Genomic DNA, 25,802 nt, shown 5'->3' with positions numbered 1-25,802 from the left:
ACTCTTATATTATCTTGTACACTTTTATGTTTGGTAATAACTGTCCTGCACATTTAAAAAAAAGAGAGACGTACAGTTTACATGCTCTTCTTAAAGAAATGTATTTATTGATTTTATCCTCAATCAACCAAGAAAGGAGAAATAAACATTGTTGAACCATTGTTGATAAATATTTACACATATAAGTCAACACAATTTGTGAGCATCTACAGAAAAAAATAAAACAAAGTAATGAATAAAAAATTATGTAATAACTTAAACATGAGGTGGAATCAAGACAAATGTAGAAAACTAAATTAACAATAATTAATAACAAGATTACTAACAAAACTGTCAACTGTGGCAGGAGGCAACACAACTCTGCTGTACTTGTACTTTCTTTGAGTATTTTCATTTTATGTTACCTCTACTCCAAATTGTATTCCACTAAATGTATGTATATCTACAGTGTCTACAGTTACTCTGCAGATTAAGATTTTAAAAACCGATAATGAGCAAATCGAATTGGATGCACTTTCATGAAGTAAATTAAACCAACCAACAGTATGTACTTTCCTTGTACTTTCCTTCAAGTACAATGTTGGATGCAGTACTTTTACCTGTAATTGAGTATTTTAAGAGGGCTAATTGAACTTAAGTAAAGAATGTGAATATTTCTTTGAATGTGTATTATGCATATGATATAATAGTGTACATCAGACAGATGTTAAAAATGTTTTACATTTTGACTAATCACAGTAGGGAAAGTACAGGTGGGACAACTTTTGTATTAGTATTATTTACACCTGTTTGCCTGTAGTGACATGTCAAACTGTCTCCTGTGAAAGAGACCTAGAGAGTCACTTGGTAGTCAGAGCTTTATTTCGAAAGATAAGAGCGGAAGCAGTATTTCTCGTATGCGGTAGCGTGACAGTCGTACTAGCGAGAGGGATCTTCGCCTGTGGTGTTTTGGTCCAGTCGAGCCCACTCACAAAAATGACAGCGCGGAAGTCTGGCTCACGACTGGAGACCGAGATAGAGCGGTGCCGCTCTGAGAGTCAATGGGACAAGATACCGGAGTTAGTACGACAGCTCTCAGCCAAACTAATAGCAAACGGTAGGAAACGTGCGGCTTTCCCTGTTCTTCGTTCATTCAGTCTGTCAGGCCTTCCCGCTGCTCGGAGTCCTCGGTACTTCCTGATAGCGGCAGCCGATGCTGGGAGTTTTCCAGCACTGTGCTCTTGGCAGAGCCAGTTCGCTAGGAAAGGTCAAGAGAAAGACTTACTGGGGTTGTGCCATCTTCGGGCAGTGTTGTGTGTAACGTCACACACTGAGATACTTTGATTTTTAGAGAAGGAGAACTTAGCTTGTGGTCTGACAGCCCCCCCCCCCCCCCCCCCCCCCAACCTTCACAGTCAAGCGGAACTCCGTTCACACATCTGTCATTAGGTTACTGTTGTCCTTGCTTAACATGTATGACAATAACGTTAATAATAGTTGACTAACACCTTCACAGCAGCATAACATAATTGCTTCACCCTTCCTTTGTTACTAACATGTCACGATTGTGATGATGCTGAATTTACCAGAATAATCCCGTTACTAGTTATAAGATTCGACATTTAATCCATATAGAGCACACGTTTACCAAAACGGTCTAAATCGGCAGATTTTCAATTATGTTTTTCGCAATTAGCGTCACTTAGCCGTGTGGCTAAGATGAGTGATTGCTACATGCTAACCCTAGCTGTCAAACTCCCTGCTGATGCAGAACTACTCACAGTACAGTAGTAGGTCGATGACGACAGAGGAACATCTTAGTTATACACAGTAAAGACAGTGGCCGATCCATCACTGTAGTCTCGATCAGTGTTTTGTATTCATGAAATCCCATTGGTTTAAGTGTAAAATTCCTCATGTACATCGTGATGCGTTCATTTCACACAGATTTTTATAGTTACCTCTTTCCCCCTTTTGATATGGAAATTAGCTGGTTTGCGTGCAAACAGATTTAAAAGGACATGTAAATAGCATTATATCCTATCTTTCCATGCAATTTAAATTCACCTATTATCATTACTATAGCATGAAATATAACTCATGGTGGTTGCTCTGATCCAATATAACTTCTAAATTGGCAAATAACTACATCCTGTACTTCTAGTTCTACTGTTCTTTTGCTGCAAATGTCTGTTATTCTCTATCTTGCCACAACTGCAAATAACCACGGCAGACTGCTTGTGGTGGTTTGCGCATTTAATTACCATCAAGACTTCTAGTGTGATTGATAGCTCCTATTCTTTTAGAGGAATTGCTCGTGTTGTGTTTTACAGTCAGGTTGAGGAGAGCGGAGGGCTTGTGGCATCATGGTCAAAACAGAAATGTTGTTAGATCTCTGTGAACTGTAAGCCAACAAATAAAAACGATTCGAATGGCTTCAGTGAGTAATATTTTACAATTGTGGAAGAACATGCAGCCTTTATGGCAGGGGTCTCAAACTCATTTTCACTCCGGGCCACATCAGCATCATGGTCGCCCACAAAGGGCCGGTTGTAAATGTAACTACTCGTAACATATTGTTAAATAACTCTCTGCAGTCACAGTTTTAAGTAGTCTTCAATGTACTCACAATACATTTCCATGTCAAATGTACAGTAACCAGCCAAAGAGCTGCTTCTATGACTGTGTTTAAGTATCTCATCATTTTGACTTTCTATCATAGTTATGACTTTCTATCTCATAACTTCGACTTTCTATCTCATAATGTCGAGTATGGGGATATTTTTTATTATCAAGTCGAACTTAAAATATTTTTTTTTACTTTTAAAAAAAAATTTGCTGACGGATTCGCGGGCCACATAAAATGACGTGGCGGGCCGGGAGTTTGAGACCCCTGCTTTATGGAATGTAATGTGGCACAGGAGAGCTGTAAACTGTGGTCACTGACTGGGATCAGTAACAGGATTAATGCTCATTTCACGCTTTGAACCTCTTAAAAACACCCACAATCACACGGTTTTTAAGCTTGTTAAGGCTTCACATAACTCCGGCTGGTATGTGTGTCAGCCAGCGTCGGAAATACACGAGGGCAAAGGGCAAAAATGCCCCTATGAAATATAATTTTGCCCCTGATATCACTAGGAGGGGGGCAAAAAATGCCCCCATAATTTCCTCTAATAATAATGATAATTTAATGAACTTGTCAAAAACATCGTAGCCTATATGACCCAGTGCAGTTGCCATAGAACGGTTTTGATTTTCGCCTTGACTGATGTTGCGTGTGCGTGAAGAACCGAACTTTCTAAACAAATAAATAAATGGAGCGCTTCTTAATCAGACCTGTGACTGCGGTCAACTCAGCAGACACTTACATGTTCGTGCACCTAGCGTTATATGCTGAAATTCACGGTAAACTCATTCAAACGGCGCAGATCGGGAGCGAGCGAAGGACTTTGAAAGCTAGCGGAAAGATTAACGTGAGACAACATCCGGTTTCTTCAGACAGACTAATATCCGGTTTTCAGAATAAGATGCCAACAAAGTATACATATTGCATAATGGGAATTAGATTAAATGAATTATATTCACATTAAGTATAAAACATGCTGCCTGCATCTCGTAAGTTAAAGGGAAAATACACCTAAATTGTGCGCAAAGTGTCTTTATTCTTTGATTTGAGGGTTGTATAACACCTGTATAACACGGTTGTATAACACCTTTGAGGGTTGAATAACACCTGACTGACAGTCAATTAAGATATTTTACTCAGCAAAAAACTCTGAACTGAATTTGAACCTTCAAATGGCACATTTTTTAAATTTTGAAGGTGCTATAAAATTGTTTTTCTCAAAAATTCCATACAATGACTAATGCATATGTTCACGACAAAAATGGGTAATATCACAATATTTGAGGTGCTACAAAAATATCTTCCTCAATAATTCCATACAATGACTGATGTATATGTAATCAAGGCATCGTTGACTTAATAATTGTTAATAGTTGTTTAAAAAATGTAATAATAACACCAAATAACCACAAATAAATAATAATAAAATTGAATATGATTGTCTGAGTTTGTTTTTTGTTCAAAAAATCTAAGAAAACACTTTGAATCTGTAGACGACTGCCTAATAGTCTTATTGCCATTTGATGACAATTGCTCATATACTGTAAGCCTAAATAAGTATATTTATATTTTTGAACAAAGGTTAAATGTTATTTCACAAGTTTCAAAAAGTGCCCCCAAATTTTTTTGAATGCCCCTGGATTTCAGTCAGTGGGGGCAAAAATTGCCCCCTAAAAAATATGTAAATTTCCTACCCTGGTGTCAGCACAGGTAGTGTTCCTTCATATGTTGAAGCATTTATTTTGATCGCAGTCAAGCTGACCATCAGGAGAACCCTTCCAAAGGATACGTTATCATCGCATAGTCCCTCAAGTGTTTCGATTAATCTTATTTTAAATTGTGAATTGTGAATCAATTCATTTTAGATTGGCTGTAGAGTGTTCTAAAATTGACCTTCAGACTTTACACTGTAATCCTAGATCAAACATATATCGCCCTTAGATGAATTATTGATTAATCTTAGATTGGTTGTAAATTAATGTTCGATTTTAAACTGGCAGATTGATCATAGACGGACTCCATTGTTTTTACCCCAAGTTTATTAAAGGTGCAGTGTGGATTTGGCGTTATCTAGCCGTGAGGTTGCCGATCGCAACCAACTGAATCTTTTCCCGTGTGCCAAGCGTGTGGGAGAACCACGGTGGCGCTATCTATAGCCAGTGTTAGGTTTGTCCATTCTGGGCTGCTGTAGAAACATGGTAGCCGTAAATGCTACACACTGTTTGTTTTAAGTGATGAGGTAATTCTAGTCATGATTTCTCCAAACATGGTGTGTGTGTGTGTGTGTAGATGACCTAGGTGAGTTGTTGCTGGGGGAATGCAAGCTTCAGACGTACCTGAAGGAGAACCCCCTCAAACAGGGAGCCAGTCCCAGGGGCCCACGACCTAAACTGGTGGAGGTCAGGAAACACCTCACTGCTGCTCTGGACAGAGGAAACCTCAAGGTAACTGGATGACGAGATGCTCGACACATTGTCTGAATGACTTACTTGGTTTGGTTCACGCCGACGTTGTCACATCGTTGCTTTGTTTCTTATTTATTTTACAAATCGATTTCGGTGTGTGCCACGTGATTTTGTGCCACAAATTGTGATGGCTCATGCAAGCTTTTCAAAATCAGCAGATATAGTGAATGTACAAAATCAAAATAATAAAAAGAGAAAATGTCTTGTTTTCTGTCCTTCAGGCGGATTACCTCCAGGAAGTCAGTCTGCTGATGGCCAAACTGTGCTATGTGGAGGGAGAATACAGAGACGCATTAGGTAACCCTCTGCTTTATTTACTCATCTTTAGCATCTGTTCCTGGTATGATGTTATTCATTTAATAAAAAGCGCTCTTGGTTTTATGGCTAATACACTGGTTTACCGATCGATTTCTTCATTAATATATAATTGGTGACAGGTCACTACAGCAGGGTGAACCTGGATGACCTGCAGCTGGGGGGAGCTCCTGTGTACAGGCTGTCCATGATAGCGGAGGCATACGCTACTAAAGGTACACACACACACACGCACACACACCCGTGTCTCGTATCCTTCTTGATTTAACCTCGTGGTGGCAGTAGAGTGTCACTGCAGTGGAATAAACTGGATTATGCTGGATTGTTGTGATTAATAAATGCACACAGTCACACATCAGGCACCTCTGGATGCATTTGAATAATGTATATCCACTTGTTATTCTATTCTTATTCAGGTCATCTGTGTAACCGAATACAACTCTCAAAACTCAAGAAACCATTCCCCGTCATTTAAGATTGATAAGATAAGACCGCGATGATTATGAATGATGAATGATGGTTTGAGGCTCAAAGCAGCTTGTTTTGGAAACCAATCATTAGTAGGAGAAGATGATCCCCAGAGGGTCACAAACTACATCAAACAACGACCAAACATCATGAGCCAATGGTTTGAAAGGCAGAACATGTATACCAGACACTAATAAGTGACTCATGGCCGTTGCCACTGTGTATTCATTTTCTGTCGCCTTGCGCACTCTTTCCCTCTCTTCCCCCCCAGGACTGTGCTTAGAGAAGGTCCCAGCAGCCTCTCCGTCTCTATCCAATAAGAACACTGGGTCGCCCTCGTCCAATAGGAGCACAACAGACCGGGACCAGGAAATCATCAACTGCTATGAAAAGTCTGGAGACATTGCTCTGCTCTACCTGCAGGAGGCTGAGAAGGTACACGTTGGTTCCACGTCGTGCAATCAGACGTCTAGTGAAAGCGGCGTACTTACGGCCAATTGCTGTGTTTTCTCTGAGCGTCACCAAATGTCCTGTTAGCACCTGGACTCCCGAATGCGTTGCCATCGCTGTGGGTGTGTGATGGAAGCTCTGCAGACAGTGTGCAAGTTTGACCAATGCCTTACCGCCGGTGACAGCCAACTGGCAAACAAATCTCTCCTTTATTAATTTGGAGGATGTCTGTCTGAGAGCTGTCATCCTCCAACTGACTGAGCAGTGAAGTGCAATAAAAGCCAGGAAGACACAAATCAAACTGTCCCAACATTCAAATTATACTTGAATGAGATGTGAGGAAAAGAGATGAATTCTATAAACTCGTGGCTGAAGACGGACAGAAACAGAGAAATGTTTCAAATGATATTGCGATTGTATTGTTCATGTTATAACAAGATTAGGTAGATGTACTTTTTCTGAAAAAGTAGCAAAACAACTCCAGTTTCACTGCTTAATAAGACTATGAGGCCGCCCCACCAATTGTGCACTGCACATTTCAAAATGTTGTTAGATATAAGTTAATATCAAGTTATGACTTTAACATGAAACGTTTCATGCTGTAAGAAGATACACAATATACATATATTGTTATACGTTATTATCTTTTATGTCGTACTAACGTGAAAATATGTCGCTATAACCTGAAAAACATCGAGCGACGAACATTTGACGTTATAACGTGACACTTGTCCATTTCTCTTTCTCTGGGGTGGCAGCAATACGCTGCTGTAACTAGCATAATGAATTATAGGACTATTTTAAGATATCATACTTATTTTTATGAGTCAGTTAAGGTTTAGGGCTGCACATTTCATCTCTATAATGTCAGAGAACAGTGAGACATGGACATCACAAGAGTCCAAGGTGAAGTCTTCAAATGTCTTGTTTAGACTGGCCGGCAGTCCGTCACCCAAAAACAAGCAGTTTACTCTCACAACAGAGCTGGGACCAGAGGCTTTCTTTGAGTGGTTGTGCTTGAAACTTGATGATTTCTCTATTCTCAAAATAGTTACTGACTAATAAATCAACGTATTGTTTTCACTCTAGTAAAGTGACATCTGAAGTCCTTTATAGGATTATTAATGTAAAAACCATCATACTTGGATGTAGATGATGATGTAATTAAACACAACATTTCACCTGAGTGTAATTGTCACTAACACACAAACCTAACCAGCAAATTCCAACAGGTGTATTTATCAACTATAGCCGAGTCATTTGATTCCTGTCATAACTTCTTCTCCACAACGCTGGATTAATAATCCAGCGCAAGTAACAGAAATGTAGGCCAACAAAGCTTCATGTTACCAACAGCCCGTTCTGGCTGCCAAAGACAGACGCAGCATCATCTGTATCTTGCTTAGTTAGCATTTCTCATGCATAAATAAATGAGATGTGTTAAATAGGCCACTGTAGAAATGAAATGGTTTGAGTCATAAAATGATATCAGGCCTCGTGTTTACATCTGAAAATGTCCAAGATTATACACACGGACGTAATTTAACATATAGCTGCTACACCGATGAGTCACCACAGCTCATTGTTTCTAGTTCACCCTGTTTTCATTGTGTGCTGTGCAGCAAACAGGGAAGACAACCTTCTGCTCTGCTATTAACTGCATTGACAGTATTTCACACATGATTGATGTCGGGGGGGATTCAGGCAGATCTTTCTTTGCAATTGTGTGTTAACTTTTGTGTTTCTTTCTTCCTCTCCGTCTGTTTCTGCAGGCCTTATCAGCAGGAATTCAGAACCGCAGCCCGAAGCCCGGCCCGACCGCCCAAGACCTGGAACTGGGCTACTTCCTGGAGACAGGCCTGCAGAGAGCCCACGTCATCCACTTCAAGAACGGGTAAGAGAGGGAAGCAGGTGGTGGCGCACAGAGAGAAACGGAAATGAGAGAGAGCCCAGAGACAGCTGCCCGTCAATCACTTCAACACCACAAAACAGAGATTCTTAAGAAGTCGACGTCGGTGAAAGCAGAAAAGTGTGAACACTGTTAAGTAACATGCGCAGCAGAAAGTAGTTCCCATCGTGTTGTTGTTCTCATTACAGCAGAGATAATTAAAAGCATCGGCTAGCGCAGCATGAAATATGAACAACATTACCTTCAGACCTCTTCTGTGTCATTGTGCTGTTAAATATTCACCTTTTCACTCACACATGGTGTGGATCATGCTCACATCTGTTGTGAGATATCTTCCATTCACACATACACACACACACTACAGACTGACAAGTGTCCCTCTTCCTGTTTCCTCACTGCATTGCCATAGCAACCTGACACAAGGCGTGGGCCGGTTTCGGGAGATTCTTCGGGCTGTTGAGAACAGAACCACCCAGAGCCTCCGCATGGTGAGGGACGATGGGTTGGGAGGTTGGCATTTTGACTTTGCTCTGAGATTACGAGATGTTTATGTATCACCTCCTTCACGTTTTTGGGATTTGGGAAATGAGTTTATTTGTGTTTTTGCCCGGCTACCTCAGGAAGTTCTCTTCCAGCCCCCAATGATGTTTGTACGGATTAAACAAAAAGTAGACAGAGCGTGTTAATTAGTGAGCGTTACAGGTGCTGTTGGGAGGATTCTGTTACCTTCTGACAAACCCAGGCTCGCTGTTTTCCCCTGTTTCCAGCTTCATATTTTCCAAACAGGGATATTTAACTCTCTGCAGGAAAGCAAATAAGCTTATTTCCCAAAATGTCAAACTATTCCTTTTTAAAAAAGACACTGCTTCCATCCTCACACCCACCGATTTACATTCTGCTTCAGTCTGTAGAATTTGAATGTGTCCAAGTTGTACAAAATAATTCCTTCCAGCCTTTCTGTGCACTCTGTTAGAAACTATAAAGACTTAAAATTAGATTTTGAATGATGTGATGTGATGATGATGAAAGGATCCAGATAGCAGCCTGTACAATGGTAGAATCATTAATATAACTGACTGTATTCTAAGTATATTAGAAGCAAAGTAAGCCCCAAGTAAACAGATTGCTGCCGTGTTTGTACCAGACTATCGTTGCCAAATGTGTGTGTGTGTGTGTGTGTGTGTGTGTGTGTGTGTGTGTGTGTGTGTGTGTGTGTGTGTGTGTGTGTTTGTGTTTGTGCATGCGCGCGTATGCAGACCATAGCCAGACAGCTTGCAGAGATCTTGCTCAGAGGAATGTGTGAACAGAGTTACTGGTCTCCTCTTGAAGACCCGCCCACCGTGTCGCCATTGGACGATCCCACACGGCAGGGACACACTCACACCAAGAACTACAGCCTAAGCCGACGCCCACGCGTGTACTCGGGAGAGAAGTAAGTGATAATGTGTGTGCGTTTATGCTTAAGTTGGAATACGGTGGAAAATAGCCAACACGGCTCTAAAATTACATCTTTGCCAATGTACGTTCAAACTTTTTGTTTTCCTTTTTCTCCCTTCCTCTCATCCTCGTCCATGTTTCTGACTCCCTCGGTGCGTTTCTCTCTCGCTCTCTCTCAGTCTGTTCTGCCCTCAGGAGAACACAGAAGAAGCTTTGCTGCTGCTGCTCATCAGTGAGTCCATGGTAAGCACAAACACGTCTCTAAAGCTGTGGGTCCTCGACTCGGGTTTGGAAACCTTGATAGTGCCATTCCTGAATCTCTCTATCTGCGTTTGTGTGTGCTCAGGCTAACCGTGACGCCGTCCTGAGCAGAATCCCTGAACACAACAATGATCGCATCATCAGCCTGCAGTCTGCGTCGGTGGTGTACGACCTGCTGACTATAGCTCTGGGCAGGAGAGGGCAGTATGAGATGCTGTCAGAGGTTAGTAATCCCTCTACTATGGGCTGCATACTCACGATCATAGTGATTGTGAGATACAACCATGGTACACCCGCATGAAATCACACTTGAACTCGTTTTTTCACATTTTCCCCAAACAAATGAATGTTTTATCACAATCCAATTGGCTCTAAAATGGCTGTAGAGCTCGATGAAGCTTACAGATTCCCTGAGAGGGTTTGATGAAATGTGTCCTATTTCCGACGGCTCCAGTGTTTGGAGAGAGCCATGAAGTTTGCCTTTGAGGAGTTCCACTTGTGGTACCAGCTCGCCCTGTCGCTGATGGCAGCTGGGAAATCAGCTCGTGCCGTTAAAGTCCTCAAGGAGTGTATTCGTCTGAAGCCCGACGACCCCACCATCCCACTGCTGGCTGTCAAGCTGTGTATCGGACCTCTGCACTGGGTAAGGAAGGACACAAACGATCACAAAGCATCACAGCGATTCTAGAGCACTTTTGGTTTTCTGGAGCTGTGTTTTGCTCTGTTGATGCCTTCCCTTAAATACCTTTTATTTTCTAAAGTAATGTCTTTTTACTCTGGTATCTCTTTGCTTTTTTCCTCTCCATTCCTTCTCATTTTATGTCTGTGTACTTCCACAATCCAGTTGGATGAGGGGGAGTGCTTTGGAAAGATTGTGATTGACATGGGGGAGAAAGCAGCCGAGTTCAGAGCCAAAGGCTTCTTGGCCATCGGGCTGGTTTACAGCCTCAAAGCCACTGACGGTAGGTCTCTCTGTGTGTTTGCTGTTGTAGAAAGGATGATAATCAGGAACCCTGAAAAGCTTTAGGATTTCAGATAAGGTGGCGTTAAGGTAGGACATTTGGGAGATTGCCCCTTTGGCCGACCTATTGTGAGGGATGACATCATAGAAAGCAAATCACATATCTCATGTGAAATTGAGAAAATAAACATGCATCCATGTTTGTTTCTTGTTCTCTATAGGATGTGTTTACACAAAAACTCTGCTTCTCTCTTTCTGTCCCTGACTCTGTCTCTCTGCATCTCTGCAGCATCATTGCGAAGCACACAGGAGGAGTACCAGAGGAAAGCTTTGGGAGCCTTCCAGAGGTTGGGACTGAGCCATGCTGCTGGCCGTTTTCTCTTTTACACCCACATTTCACTCGTTTCATTTTTTCACAGCACAAACTGCCTCTCGGTCTGACAAAATGGAAACTGTTCTCAATTTACTGTCTATGATGTTTACCGGTATCATTTGAATCCTACGTCCGCTTGCACAGTTTTTCTTCTGTGTACACAGTATATGACTTGTATATGAGTCACATACTGCCACTAGTCAGTGGTAGAGCGGGGTCGTCCTGCAATCAGAGGATCGGCGGTTCGATCCCCGGCTTCGCTGGTCCATGTCGATGAGTCTTTGGGCAAGACACTTGCACAGCCTGCGGCGTATGAAGGGGTGTGAATGATTCGATAGAGCCTGATGGGCAGGTGGCACCTTGCATGGTAGCCTCTGTCATCAGTGTGTGAATGGATGAATGATGACATGTCGTGTTAAAGCAGTTTAAGTGGTCGGAAGACTAGAAAAGAACGATACAAGTACAGTCCATTTACCATTTACTGTCCTTAAACAACCTCCACCATGAATATGTTCATGGACATCTTGGAACCAGTCTGTAATGCACCCATCTTTTAAAGGGGTAGTGCTGATTTTTGAACTGGGGTTGTGTGACGTCCTGATCCACAGTCGGTGTATTCACCTCCAGCAGATGGCCGTTGGCATGCTCCCAGTTTGGGAAAACTGTACTACGAAGAATTCACAAAGTGTACTGTAAGCGTCATCTATTAATAAGGTGAAAGATGTTACTGGTTTTAATATACATACTCTGCATTACTTGTCACGTTTTTATGCTTGTTTTATTTTCCGTCATTCGGCTTATTAATACGGAGGTAAAGTTTCTAATTGTGTAAACGTTTAAATATCCTTATTTGATTTTCTTTAGCGCTCTGACTTTGCTGTCTGTGCTACCCTCTTACTGTTCTGCTGCTGCAGCGACCCAATTCACCCACAGGGATCTTTAAAGCGTCATGAAATCTTATTTGACTTTTTATTCAGCACATCTGAACACACAGTATCCGTCTCTTCCTGTAGAGCTCAGAGTCTGTCTCCGACTGACCACCTAGCAGCCTTCTACTTGGCGCTGCAGCTTGCTGTGTCCAGACAGGTAAACACAATATTTAGTAATAATACCTTAACATCATAATGCACGTATCAAAACCATGCGAGTTTGAGGCATTGCTGCCAGATAGGGAGAGTCAGGGAACATCAGGAAAATGACACACCTGTCACTTGACAAAGTGCTTTTTTACCCCGACTGTGGTAACAACCTGTAGTCTGTAAATGTGTGTGTGTGTGTGTGTGTGTGTGTGTGTGTGTAGATCCCCGAGGCACTAGGCTATGTACGACAGGCGTTGCAGCTCCAAGGGGATGATGTCCACTCCCTTCATCTGCTCGCCCTGCTGCTCTCTGCTCAGAAGCACTACCACGACGCTCTCAACATCATAGAGATGGCTCTGTCCGAGTACCCAGAGAACTTCAAGTAAGACTCTCGACGCCACCACAAGACTTCATTTACTGCACACACACAGTGTCCTTGTTTCTGTGTCACCTTATCTGGTGTGTGTGTGTTTTGCGTATCGTAGTCTGCTGTACACCAAGGTGAAGTTGGAGTCGATGTGTAGAGGACCGGAGGAAGCGCTGCTCACCTGTAAACACATGCTGCAGATCTGGAAGAGCTTTTACAACCTTACCAACCCCAGGTACACACACACACACACACACACACACACACACACACACACACACACACACACACACACACACACACACACACACACACACACACACACACACACACACACACACACACACACACACACACACACACACACACACACACACACACACACACACACACACACACACACACACACACACACACACACACACTCACTCACTCGCTCCTTCAAATGCAACGACTTAATGTGTAAATCAGTTGTTAGCATCTCAGTCCAATCAAAAGAAATCATCTCTGTGCATAACTGCCAAAAACGTATAAAATGTACGTGTGACTTTTTATTCATGTTTCATTTATATATACATGGAGATACTGTCTGTGTGTTTCAGGGTCAGTCGTATTTATGGAGTTCAGAATTAGAGGGTCGTTTCCATTTACTGAACTAAAAAAAGCTATTTAGTCATATTAGTCATTATTATATATTAGTTAATCGAATGGTATTTGAATATTTTAGAAATTCTAAATATAATTTTATAAAGTCTTCTAGTCTGTTAACGATAGCTCTAATCTAGTTCACGTCATTATGAAACAGCATTTTGATCACGAGTCAGGTCCAATATCTTGACCATATTTCATACGTCTTTTACTCTTCAATCTTAACAAGTCAAATATTAGCACGCAAATGTTAGTTTGCGACAGTTAAACCTGGCAGAGTATCAATGTTGAGCAATAACTAATCTCTTTTTTTCCGAAGTTTTGTTTATTGACGTTTTCAATGGATGACATGGATCAGCCGTCCAGTTTTTAAGTTTCAGTGCCCGACAGAATATGTTCTATATTGTTACATAATATTAGGTAAAAACAACAACAGATGACAATAAAAAGTGATTAAAAAGGTGTTCCTGTTATGATACCCTGAGTTAGCGTTTCATAACAACTAATCTCTACAGAAGCGCCAGTCTGTGTGCTGCAACCCATTTAAATGTAGTGATGTGTGAATCTCTCTGTGTGTGTGTGTTGTTTGTCTGTTTGTTTGTGTGAACACGTGTTTTTGTGGCAGTGATTCTGGGCGTGGCAGCAGTCTGTTGGACAGGGCCTTAGCAGACAGACGGCAGCTCAATGCCATGACTCTGCCTGACTTCAGTGACCCAGACACGGGTAAGTGCACACACACACACACACACACACACACACACACTGGCTCCTACTCAGGAACCCTCAGGACCTCCCCAGTGAAACTAATACAATTGTGCTGATTGATTTTCAGTAAACACAGTTTATTCCTCTCATCTAATAGTGACCATATTTCCTTTTTTGTACAGTTGTCAATTATGATTTGATTATGAAAATGTCATCAAGAGTGAGCTGTGTCTTCCTGCTTCTTGTTTTTGTGTCGGTCCATTCGCCCTCATATCTACAGATATCAAGGGACAACATTTGCCAGTGCTCCAATATTGCTTCATTGACATTTGTTTCCTTTTTGCTCATCAAAGAGTTATCATGACACCATGTGTCACAAAAATTATAACTTTTCAATGTGAGAGAATTTTAGAAATATAGTTTAAAGCGTATGCAGATTGGCAACCAGTGACCTGTATGACTTCCCTTTCTTTATTCCTTGATTTATTGAACCCTTTTCTGTTTTATTACCTTTGTTTGTTTCAGTCTCAGGTTCTTCCTCTTCTCACTCTGGTTCTGAACCGGTCTCCCCCACCTCCCCATCCACCATTTCCACCCTCTCCTCCCCACTGTCCTCCCCTGCTTCCCCTGTCTTCATCCTCCAGCCTCCTCCTCCACCCAAAAACCCGTCCTTCCTCCCTGCTTGCCCTCCTCCTGCTCCTGCTCCTGCACCCACCAAGACCAAGACTCAATCCTTTTGCAACCACGTCTGTCTCCGACAGCTCTCCTCCAATTGTAATCCGCCTCCACGTCCACTCGGCCTGTAGCATGGTGTGGAGAGTGACCTCAAAGAATACATAAAGTTATTGGGAGAATTGCTTATCAATTGACTCGTGTGTTTATTAATGAGAGCATTCCCAGTGTGTTTGGTGCCCCGGTGCTCTGTGCTAAACAGCATCTTGATAAATATCTGATTTAAGCATTGTACAAGATTTTACTCACATAGTCTCACCTGGTGAATCTTGCATTTGACCCGTTAACCTCACAAGCATGGACAACCAGTTTCAAACTAAACTGACTAACCTTTACGGATGTGCTTCAAAGTCTCACCTCCGAGCTGCTGTGACTAACGTGTAGAAGGTAACGGCTTTGCCTGTGGATCAGTGCAGTGGAGCCTTGATAGATCTGCTGCAGTTGCTTTGTGTTTTTTGCGACTTGCTCAAGGTCTCCGGTGAACTCACTCCCTCTCACACGTTTAAACTCCACTCACTCGCACTTGATACAGCTAGGATTTGGAGATCAGTTGGGTTCTTTTTCGATACTACTGAAAATGAGTTTCACGTATTACAGCTTTGCTGTCTCTCCACATCCATCTGCTCTTCCCTGCTCTCTCGTTTTTGCTGCTATTTTGCCTCCTCCTCTTCTCTCTTTCTCGGTTTCTGTGAGGATTATACATTTGAGCCAACATTAATTTGTCTGGCTTCCCGGTTCCAACCTTATGTTGTCTCTCCTTGTTGCCGTCTCTTCTACTAATGAGGTTCGCACTGGAAAATACCGGTTGTTATTTCGTTAAACCGTTTAGCTGCATAGTCAAATCAGTCATTTTTCTCCGTTAGCCTGAGAACAATTACATGATTTAAAACCATGACAATAAGTCCATCACAATGATCACAATTACTGAAAATCTGACTGGTTTTTTTTGTTGCTGCATTGATAAGTGAGCACTTTTGTGCACATTGTCATTCATCTAAAATGTTTTGTGGCGTGCCCCTAATTTCAATCCAACTGTCCTGAAATGCAGAATACATGTAATGTTACTCTGCATTGCCTCATTCTGAGCATGCGGCTCAACCTGCCAAAAACAAGCTCTCGTGAGTTATTAAGCAGAAACACATGAGCCTATTTCATCCTTTTAGTTAATTACACTTGATGGCTATTACTACCAGTAAAAGTGCAGATTTGCTGCTCGGTAAGCATTTATTTGCACAGATTATGGCATAAAAGATGCACAAGTATGGAAGCTTGTCTCACGTTATGTGGTCTAAAGACTGCTGTGAAGAATAGAAACCTCATTGTGCTCTTCTGTCTTGCTTTCTGGAATCAGCGATCGTATTCATTTGGATATTTCTTCCCTGTCTCGACCTCTCTTTCAATCATTAACGATCATCTTTCTGTTTTTTTCCCATCCCTCCATTTTTTTTTCAAGGCGGTCTTCTGGACGCTAACACTCTTGGTTTTTCCTCCATGTTTTCTGTTTGTAAGTAGCCATCTGACACCTCTTTTTCCATCCATTGTTCTGTCCATCCTTTGGTCCCTGTTGACCCTCCTTTCCCTCACGAGGTTCCGATATTCTGTATGTACAATATCTGTACAAAGAGAATATGTACATACATCCTCTGCTTTAACTTGATGTCTGCAGCCAGTTTCCAGGAGACTTGTATTGAATTTCGATCAAGTTGCTGGTATAAATATTTAAAGGAATACAATGACGTAATTGAAACGAATAAACAACATCCGGAACACACTTCTTTCAATTACTAATCCACAGAGTGCAGATTGGTGCAGTGTGTATGCATGGCAGTGCAGAAATCTGTTCATTTTGAGCTGGTTAAGCTCGCGCCATAACACTGTGTGTTGCAGCGTGTGGACTGATTTAAAGGCTTTAGGGCAGCAACAGAAAACCTTGTGCCCATGTGGGCCCGGAGTTTTGAGCTTTTAACTTCACCCAAACACTCCGGATTCCACTGGTATGCTCCTCTCTTTCTGTTGCATGTTAAGGGAAACAGTGAAATCTGCTCGAGTGTTTGGCTGAATTAAAACCCTGCACTGTGGCACACGGCTGCCTAATGCTGCTGCAGTAGTTAGTCACTTCCTCTAGGAGATGGCGTGTATAATGGTTCCACTCTTACCCCCCCCCCCCCCCCCCCCCAGGCTCGGTTCATGCTACATCTATAGCAGCCAGTCGTGTAGAGCAGGCTCTGTCGGAGGTGGCCTCCTCTCTGCAGAGCAGTGCCCCCAAACACGGACCCATGCACCCCTGGATGACCCTGGCTCAGATCTGGCTGCATGCAGGTATGCAAATGTACATAACTGTCACATACATGCAAGTGCAACAGATACAAGCACTGGGCTGGTATTTAGAAAATGATTGATTTGGGCTCCTGAGTGAAATACTTTATACTTTGGTGTCTTCAGGCCTTTCCAATCCCTGCTGATGACCCATGTTGACACTAAAAGGCTGTAACCTGTGATGTTAATGCTCATTGCTTCATTTGAAGGGGTCACATGCTTAAAAGAAGGATTAGGATCACTGATTTTAAGTAGATTATTGAATGGTCGACGTTTCAGCACAGATGCTGTCTTAAAGGTAAATTCTGGATGAGGTCAGATCCATTTCTGTCGCCTAGTTCTGCCCAGAAAGGTCAGAAAGTGAGTTACATTTCCCGTGTATAACTATATTTTTAACACTTGGAGTAATAGCCTTTTGCCTGTTACTACTCTATACTCCAAACTATGCTACATGCATCATCTTCCTGCTAGCATAGGTGCCATCAAACAAACAGACTTGAAGTTGCAATGAGTGCGCTGGCATCAGCCTGCAGGGTGTATAACAGCAGTTTGACGGCCTTCGCAATCACAGCAGATTAGATTTGCTTTGGAGTAATCTCGAGCACCGATTCTCATTTCTGCATCCCCAGCAGACACAAAGATAAGCAGGCTGAAGAGTACACATAAACATGCAGACAGCGCACACACACACACCCATAGAGGTTGCTTGTTCGCCCGTTTATCTCTCCAGCTGCTTCCTGTCAGAGGTGGTCATTTCCAGCTTGGCGACACGGCTAATATAATCATCCAATCACAGGGCAGACGGTTCAAACTCATTTCCTCTGTCTGTGTCGTTCGTTGTTCGTGTCTCTCTCTCTCTGCACAGATCACATTAGATGTCCTTGATACTGACAATGTTTTTCCTATTCATGCTGTTTGAGGGAGAAAACTGCTTTCTCACCGCTGTTTCTCTCACATCTTCTGCTTCTCCATTTTGCAAATGTTTATGTTTTCACCTTCAATACATTTAGCATTGTGTTTGTGGCTCTTCATTTTAATACATTATTTTAGTTTAAGAGGTTTAAACATGTTGCTTGAGATGGGGCAGCATCCTCTTTGTACAACACAGCAACAGCTTTAATGGGAAATGTAATCTTTATTTTATAAGCTGGTTACATTGGCTGTTATCTCATTTGTTTTCAGTAATTATACCAAGCTGCCTGTTGATTGGACAAAGATAATGACGTTTGGAACTACTCCAAATTGCACAATGCCATAAAAGGTCATAAAAAGGCATACTATGGTGTACCATAAAAAATGGCCGACAAATTGCATGTGATAGTATGCCATAAAAAGTCAGTGTGCTATTCACTCAGTTAAACCTTCATGTTTGCAATCTGTCCTCCCTGTCTGTGTTTCCTTTGAAAGCCGAGGTGTACACCGGCATGTCGAAGCCCGCAGAGGCCTCGGCCTGCACGCAGGAAGCCTCAAACCTCTTCCCCACATCCCATAATGTGCTGTACATGAGGGGGCAGATCGCTGAACTTAGGGGCAACATAGACGAGGCCAAACGCTGGTATGAAGAGGCCCTGTCCATCAACCCGACGCATGTCAAGACCATGCAGAGACTGGTAATACACACACACACACACACACACACACACACTTAGACTGGTCTTCTGCTGTGTCCTTGGGCAGCTTGGCAACATAACAAACCTTCTTCTCTCCGCATTTTCAAGTCCTCCATGTCTACAACTAAATTCATAAATCACTCATAAATAAGACATCAGAAAAAATACCACCTAAATAATTCATCTAGCCTTTTTTCCCCCTCAGGCTTTTGAGAGAAATAGGATTTGTAGTGTTTTGACACAAGATCATCAAAGAATGTACAATCTAAAGGAAATAAGACTATCCATTTCACAGAGCTCACACAATCAGTTCCCTTCCTGAATATTCTTGAATCTGCCCGCCTCAGTGGCCTGAGGAGGAATACCAGCTTTAAACTGCGCACCTAGAGGTGCTTGATGAGATGTGACGCATGATTCAGGACCCTACTTTTGTTCAGTATGCAAACATGTCCTTAAATCTGGTCAAACGTGAATCACAGCTTATGAACGAGAGAGGTGCGTGTAGCTCTATCAATGGTGACACATGTGTTGTTGTTACGGTGGAGGCTGCTGTCTGTCCCACAGTTTACCTGTTCGTACACTATCTCCCCCCTCATCCCCACCTTCCCAGAGTAGAAAGGGAGGAGGCGAGGTGAGGCAAAGTGGAAGTGCAGGACTGTTTTTATTTGCTGCTCCATCATTATATATTGCTCGGTGACGTGTCAGTGATTTACTTTCTGCAATTAAATAGAATTGCACAACAACACGTGTAATGTTACAAGTCAGGCAAATGTGTTGGTGCCAACAAGAATCATCAACAGCAGTATCTGAGTTCAAATGCACAGCAGTAGATTTTCATCACAAACACGGCGGCTGTAAGCCTAAACATCTTCCTCTCTTTCTTCATCTTCCTCCTCCACCCTTCTTCTTATTCCTTGTCTCTTCCACAGGGTCTGATTCTTCACCAGCTGCAGCGCTACAGTCTGTCGGAAAAAGTCCTGAGGGATGCTGTGCAGGTCAACAGGTGTGTGTGTGTGTGTGTTTGCCAGTGCAATGTAAGTGGTTATTATATTTTAGGTCACTCACTACAATATTTACCTTTTGTCACTTTTATTTGTTCTCTCCTCACCTCCCTTTTCCTCTCCTCTCGTCTTCCTTTCTCTCCTGTTTCCTGCTCTCCTCTCCTTCTCTCCTGCCTTTTCCTCCTCTCCTCATTCTTCCATCCCCTCACTGTTTCCCCCTCTCCTTTTCCTCTCCTGATTTCTCTTCTCCTTCCTCTTTTCTCCTATCCTTCCTGCTTCCTTTTTCTCTCTCTCATCACCCTCTCTCCTTCATCCCCTCCTCCTCCTCTTCTTTCCTTCTCTCCTCAGTACGGCTCATGATGTGTGGAACAGCCTCGGCGAGGTGTTGCAGGCTCAGGGAAACGCCGCCGCTGCCACCGAGTGTTTCCTCACTGCCTTGGAGCTGGAGGCCAGCAGCCCCATTCTGCCCTTCACCATCATACCCAGAGCACTATGAAACCCACACAGCGTCACAGTTCTAGCCTCAGCACTGTACACAGTGGCACAAATGATGGACCTGCAAGCTGCAACCAGCCCGTAGACACACAGTATGCCTGCATGCCAGTTACACACACCTGCACAAGGGTTTACTGCCGTACCCTTACTGTAAATACACTCAGAAACACACTGTATAGAAAGGCAGATAGTACACATAAACATACAACCCGCCCTTCCCACAATGCCTTGCTGTGGCTGTGAACCCTAGCTGTGTGTGTGAATGTGTGTGTGGGTGCTGACTTGTACTTTTTGTGTGCCTGTCTGTGCATGTACACCCATATCTGTGTATGCGTGCCAACATGCTGCCTGTGCATATTCCTGTCTGGCTGTATGTGATTTGTAGTATGCTGTGTGTTTTTGTTCATTCCTGTTCATAGACGTTAAAAGAGTTGAGTTCCTACTCTTGCGTTGCTAGTAGTCAGAAGCCTAAGAGTTTACATTTTGTTTACATGTTATTGAGTCCATTTCCGTTACGAGCCAAATATTACTGATAATCTCAACACACACACACACACACACACACTCATACGGAGAGGGTCGCGGTTACTGTATGGCTGGCTCAGGAGCATTGACCGACACGATCAACCGATGACTGAGGAGTCAATCACTCAGTAAAGTCTATATGCCAAAACACGGGCTGCATTTACACACACAGCAGATCAGGACGGCTGCTCTTTCTTTCTACTTTTTGTGTTTTATTAAAGCATTGTCTCTCGTGTGTACAGCCTTTGCGTGCTCTATTTGTTAAACTATTAGAACACGACATTCTATGGTTTTACAAATGTTCCTGATATTGCACTATTATTCAATTTCCTCAAGGAAAGCTTTGAAACTAAAGGAATAGTTCAACATTTTGGAAAACGTGTTTTGTTTTGTCTTTTCTTGCTTGACGGTAGGATGAGAAGATTGGTTAGAGAGTGTAACCATCGAACTCTTGGCAAGAAATCGAATGAGCATATTTGCCAAAATGTCAAACCATTGCTGTAAAATAAATCCCATCTTTATATGAATACTTGTACATAGTTCGTGCTTTTGATCTGTTGGAGAAAGCTGATTTTTTTTTAGCACGAGATGAACACATAAGATTGTCAACTACAAAAACACAAACTTGATAATGTTGCAGATAACCAACTCAATTTCATATGAATTTGAAAAACCAGAGCTCCTTTGTGCCATTTATATATGAACAAATTGTCAGTAATAATGGGAGGAATCTGTTCCACTAATGTTCTCAAACATCTGATTTAATGCCGTGTGTAAATGCAACCGGTGATTGTGTTGTCTTTCTCCTGTCATGTTAAATATGAGATGAATATACTTCTTTTCATTTAATTATAAATACAAAGAATTGTTGTTGTATATTTGATTGTTCCAAGTGTATTATTATTGCTATGGTTTTAGAAAGTAAATTATAATTCTATTTTCTGGAGAGTGATGTTACTGAGGTGCAGTTGGATGAATTTGTTGATGTGCGCTCAGTCAGTGGGTCTTCAGTGCAGTAAATGAATGACTGAAACGAGGAGTACAATGACAAAGATAATAAAAGTGGTTAAAAACATGTGGGATGTCTTGTCTGTTTGTTGTGTGTGATATATTGAAAACATTATTGCTGTAATCAGTAAAAAAAGCCATAGTATTTCTTCTGCTCATAACATGCTTTAGATCGGATGAGATATGTTTTATCTGAAGGCTTCACATGTTGCTTTGCACCAACATGTGCGTCTGCTGTTCCCTCTCGCTGTGGCCTCGGGGGCCGACGGTGTGTGTTCCTTTCTCCGGTGTGCGTCTGTCAGTGGGGAGGTGTGTCCTCCTTTGTGTGCTTTTATCAGAGGATTACAGCGCTGACGGGCTTTGTCCTCGAGTGTCAGAAGGCACAGTTCAGTCAGTCTGTCACCCCCCCCCCCCCCCCCCCCCCACGGCTGGATTCTCAGGTAACACCAACAGCTGGTCCCCCTTGAAGGCCACGACCTCAGCCCACAGGTGCACTGTACAGTCTATGTGGCTGATATTGGTCCTTTGATTACATACCGATTGTTCATTTGATGCTTCTGACACCCATTTCAAAATGACAGGTTTTCTTCAAATTCCAAAAGTGGGAGATAACTTTGTACATTTACAAGTACTATACTTCAGTACAATTTTGAGGCACACGTAATATTCCTGAATGTTTTTGTTTTGTTCTACTTCTCTCCCATTACATTTGTGTTTACATTTCCAGGGTAATATTATACTTTTAACCATATTACATTTCATCTGACGGCTGATTAACACGTTTTGTTGTTAAATATCACTGTTGGGTAAACATCTTGTATCTCAGCACGGTCCCAGCATGTTCTTGAATGAATGAATGAATTTTATTTATATCGCGCTTTTCACAGACAGTAGTATCACAAAGTGCTTATCAGAGCAGACATTTAAAAGCATAAAAAACACAATGTGACCCTAGGGTCAATAAATTATCTACACAAATAAAATAAAAAAATTAAAAGATAAAATTAAAAATAATAGAAAATAAAATATAAATGTAAAACATATTTTAAGAGCAGCTCTAGGACATGGGTTTATTTTTACACAAACGCCAGCCTAAACAGGTGGGTTTTTAGCTGGCTTTTAAAAGTATCCACAGTATCTGCGAGGCGTAGAGTTGCAGGCAGAGCATTCCAGAGCCTCAGGGCCACTGCCTCAAAGGCTCGGTCACCACGGGTCTTAAATCGTGTGCATGGGACAGAAGACCTAGAGCGTTTGACCTGAGAGTGCGGGCGGGTGAATAGGGGCGAAGTAGATCAGCTACATAAGCCGGAGCCTGACCGTGAAGTGCTCTGTAAGTGATGGTGAGCATTTTAAAGTGTATCCGAGATGCTACAGGGAGCCAGTGGAGAGATCGGAGTACGGGGGTGATGTGAGACCGTCGATTTGTCCTGGTGAGTAATCTGGCAGCAGCATTTTGGATGACCTGCAGACGGTTAAGAGCAGATACACTGAGTGATGTGAAAAGTGAGTTGCAGTAGTCAATGCGTGAAGAGATAAATGTGTGTATGATCATTTCTAATTCAGGTGTTGATAATACAGATCTCAGTTTACTGATATTTCTTAGATGGAAGAAACATGACCTGGACAGCTGCGACATGGACATGGATTGATCAAAGAAAATCCCAAGATTGCGCAGGTTGCAATGGGAAGCAGAGGAGAGAGGACTAATAATCTGCCTGATCATGGGGACAAACTCCTCTGGAGCAATAACTAGGACCTCCGTCTTAGAGTCGTTGAGTTGCAGGCAGTTTTCTGCCGTCCAGTCTCTGATGGCATTGACACAGTCCAGGAGCCTAGTTAATGTGAATGCCTCGCTGGGTTTGAATGACAGATGAAGTTGGATGTCGTCTGCATATCAGTGATAGGACACATTATAGCTTTTTATGATCGGTCCCAAAGGTAACAGATAAAGGGAAAATAACAGAGGCCCCAGAACCGAGCCCTGCGGTACACCACAAGACAGTGGAGAGGTAACAGACACAAAATCACCCACAGAGACATTGAAACTTCTGTCATTGAGGTAAGATGTAAACCAGTCTAACGCTATGCCAGTTATGCCCACCCAATCACGAAGCCTCTTAATCAGGATGTCATGGTCTACAGTGTCAAATGCAGAACTGAGGTCCAGAAGAACTAACACAGAGCAGTCACCTGCATCAGCACACATGAGAATGTCATTTGAAACCCTCAGGAGAGCGGTTTCAGTAGAGTGTTGCTTACGACCTTGACTAAGGATCTATTAACTTATTATAATGAAGTTATTAGTTAATGTTCACATTACACATCCTCAGAAGTGGATACATAATATGAACATGTTCATAACATTAACTTCCCCAGCAGGAATGCAGTAATCAGACTACATGCTAACACAATCTTAACACTCATGGAGGAACTATTCTTTTGCAATGAGTACATTTTTTGTATATTTGACTATATTTACTGCTAACACTTGTTTACTTTTACTTTGGAAGAATTAAATGGTGAGTCAGTACAGCCAGTACACATACAGCTACAGATATACACATAGCAAGATGTAGTTTTAAGAGATGTACTGTTAATGTATTATTCAATGCTATAAACATGTCATTAAAATGTCAGAGTCATAAAACATGTCATAAAACGTGTTATAGTAGAGTGTGCAATAAAAAACAAATCAGAAAACATGGCATAGTATATTATGACATGAAAATGGCATTAAAGAAAAGTCATGGTATGTCATAAATTTGTCATAGTATGGTAGACGTTAAAACTGTCATGCCATAAAAATGTATAGTATATTATAGTTTGCCATTTTACAAGGAAAGAACAAGAACTAATGACTGATAATACACTGAATATCTGCCTCATACAGTAGCATGGGATGTCCAACCCTAACACACACTCCATTCTTCTAGCTGTCAGGTGAAAAACTGAAATATTTATGTGTTTGAATGCTGGAGTGAGGGAGGGTGTGTGTGTGTGTGTGAAGCACACGCTGTTTGTAAATGTGTGAGATTAATTTGAGGTGAATGTGAGAGAATCCTCTGGATTGGAGACCCTGCTAATAACGTTGGAGTGGCAGCTCGCTAATAACAAGCAGCAAGATATATGAATACACTTCAGACCGTTAAGTAACTATAGCTACTAACTGTGTGTCTCCATCTCTGTTTCATTAGTGCCATCATCAAAATCATCAGCTATCTTTTTATTTATTCTAGGACGTAGCATCTGTGCAAACATGAAGCTATACTCGTCGACACAGCTCCCCAGTAATTAAGCACAGACGGAGGTCTTTAGGTTCTTTGTTAGACTGCACAACAACTTCATCTGAGGTATTTTAGGAGGAGAGGTTTTATGAGTTTTAAGATGCACTGAATTGCTTTTCTCTTTTCATCCCTTGTTCGCTTCCTCTCAAGTCCCATTTCTATTATTGTCTCTCAACCTCCTCATCTCTCCCCCCCCTTGTCTCCTATCTTGCTCTCTCCTCAAACTCCCACAGTTTCAGTCTTCTGCTCCCTCTCCTTCACTTACACCCACCCCATGCCTGGCTGTTGCCAAGCAACACCTCCTCATTTGCAGACAGACGTTTTCAGTGATCTGGAGAAGTCCTTGTGACACTGACTGACACACACACACTAGATTCATGGGAACATGTTGGTGTCCATCACAGTCACTCGCTTGTTCGTCCATATAGTCCCGTGTTTTAGAAATGCTCCTTTAAAACAACTCGTCCCTCCAACAAACGGCTGGTCGGTTGACGGGACATTGTACTTGTACATGTGTTGCTCTGTGGATTGTTTAAAGCTCAATCACTAAGGCAAGATACATAAAGTAACCATGGTGATACGTTTAAATAAATGGAGGGGGTTTGTTCAGTCATACTTTATTCCTGACCCTTCATTTCTATCTTTACTTTAGAAACCGGTGCAATCACTGAGTTGCTATGCAAATACTTATATTGTATGAAAGACTGAGACTAGTCATATTTCGCATTTGTTGATCTTCTGCTTATTTAGATTTAGGAATATAAAGGCTGACCAACCCCCCCCCC

General features: G+C 42.2%; 1 protein-coding gene across 3 annotated transcripts; it reads left to right on the top strand.

Moving 5' to 3' along the window:
- Positions 1 to 949: 949 nt before the first annotated feature.
- On the top strand, positions 950 to 21,768 carry ttc7b (tetratricopeptide repeat domain 7B). Of its 3 annotated transcripts, XM_079286201.1 has the most exons (22): positions 950 to 1,096; positions 4,898 to 5,052; positions 5,295 to 5,370; positions 5,511 to 5,603; positions 6,128 to 6,291; positions 8,079 to 8,200; positions 8,625 to 8,703; positions 9,472 to 9,647; positions 9,832 to 9,895; positions 9,999 to 10,136; positions 10,368 to 10,556; positions 10,758 to 10,875; positions 11,164 to 11,221; positions 12,261 to 12,333; positions 12,548 to 12,708; positions 12,812 to 12,928; positions 13,967 to 14,064; positions 14,572 to 14,820; positions 16,957 to 17,097; positions 18,502 to 18,704; positions 19,634 to 19,707; positions 20,054 to 21,768. In XM_079286201.1, the coding sequence occupies exons 1-22, from the start codon at positions 976 to 978 to the stop codon at positions 20,199 to 20,201; spliced, it is 2,817 nt and encodes a 938-aa protein (XP_079142327.1). In that variant the 5' UTR covers positions 950 to 975; the 3' UTR covers positions 20,202 to 21,768. The 3 variants fall into 3 exon arrangements, with proteins under 3 accessions (XP_079142327.1, XP_079142328.1, XP_079142329.1); XM_079286202.1 differs by lacking the exon at positions 14,572 to 14,820; XM_079286203.1 differs by lacking the exons at positions 14,572 to 14,820; positions 16,957 to 17,097.
- The last annotated feature ends 4,034 nt before the right edge of the window (positions 21,769 to 25,802 follow it).

Source organism: Melanostigma gelatinosum (assembly GCF_949748355.1).
Source record: "Melanostigma gelatinosum genome assembly, chromosome: 16".
Classification (NCBI taxonomy): Eukaryota; Metazoa; Chordata; class Actinopteri; order Perciformes; family Zoarcidae; genus Melanostigma; species Melanostigma gelatinosum.
This window is presented reverse-complemented; position numbering and strand designations above follow the sequence as displayed.

Bases quoted from the DNA above. Each gene is read 5' to 3' on its own strand.
- ttc7b (XM_079286201.1), top strand. From the start codon at position 976: ATGACAGCGCGGAAGTCTGGCTCACGACTGGAGACCGAGATAGAGCGG. The intron at 5,053-5,294 runs GTAACTGGATGA...TCTGTCCTTCAG, and splicing joins TGGACAGAGGAAACCTCAAG to GCGGATTACCTCCAGGAAGT. The intron at 5,371-5,510 runs GTAACCCTCTGC...AATTGGTGACAG, and splicing joins AGAATACAGAGACGCATTAG to GTCACTACAGCAGGGTGAAC.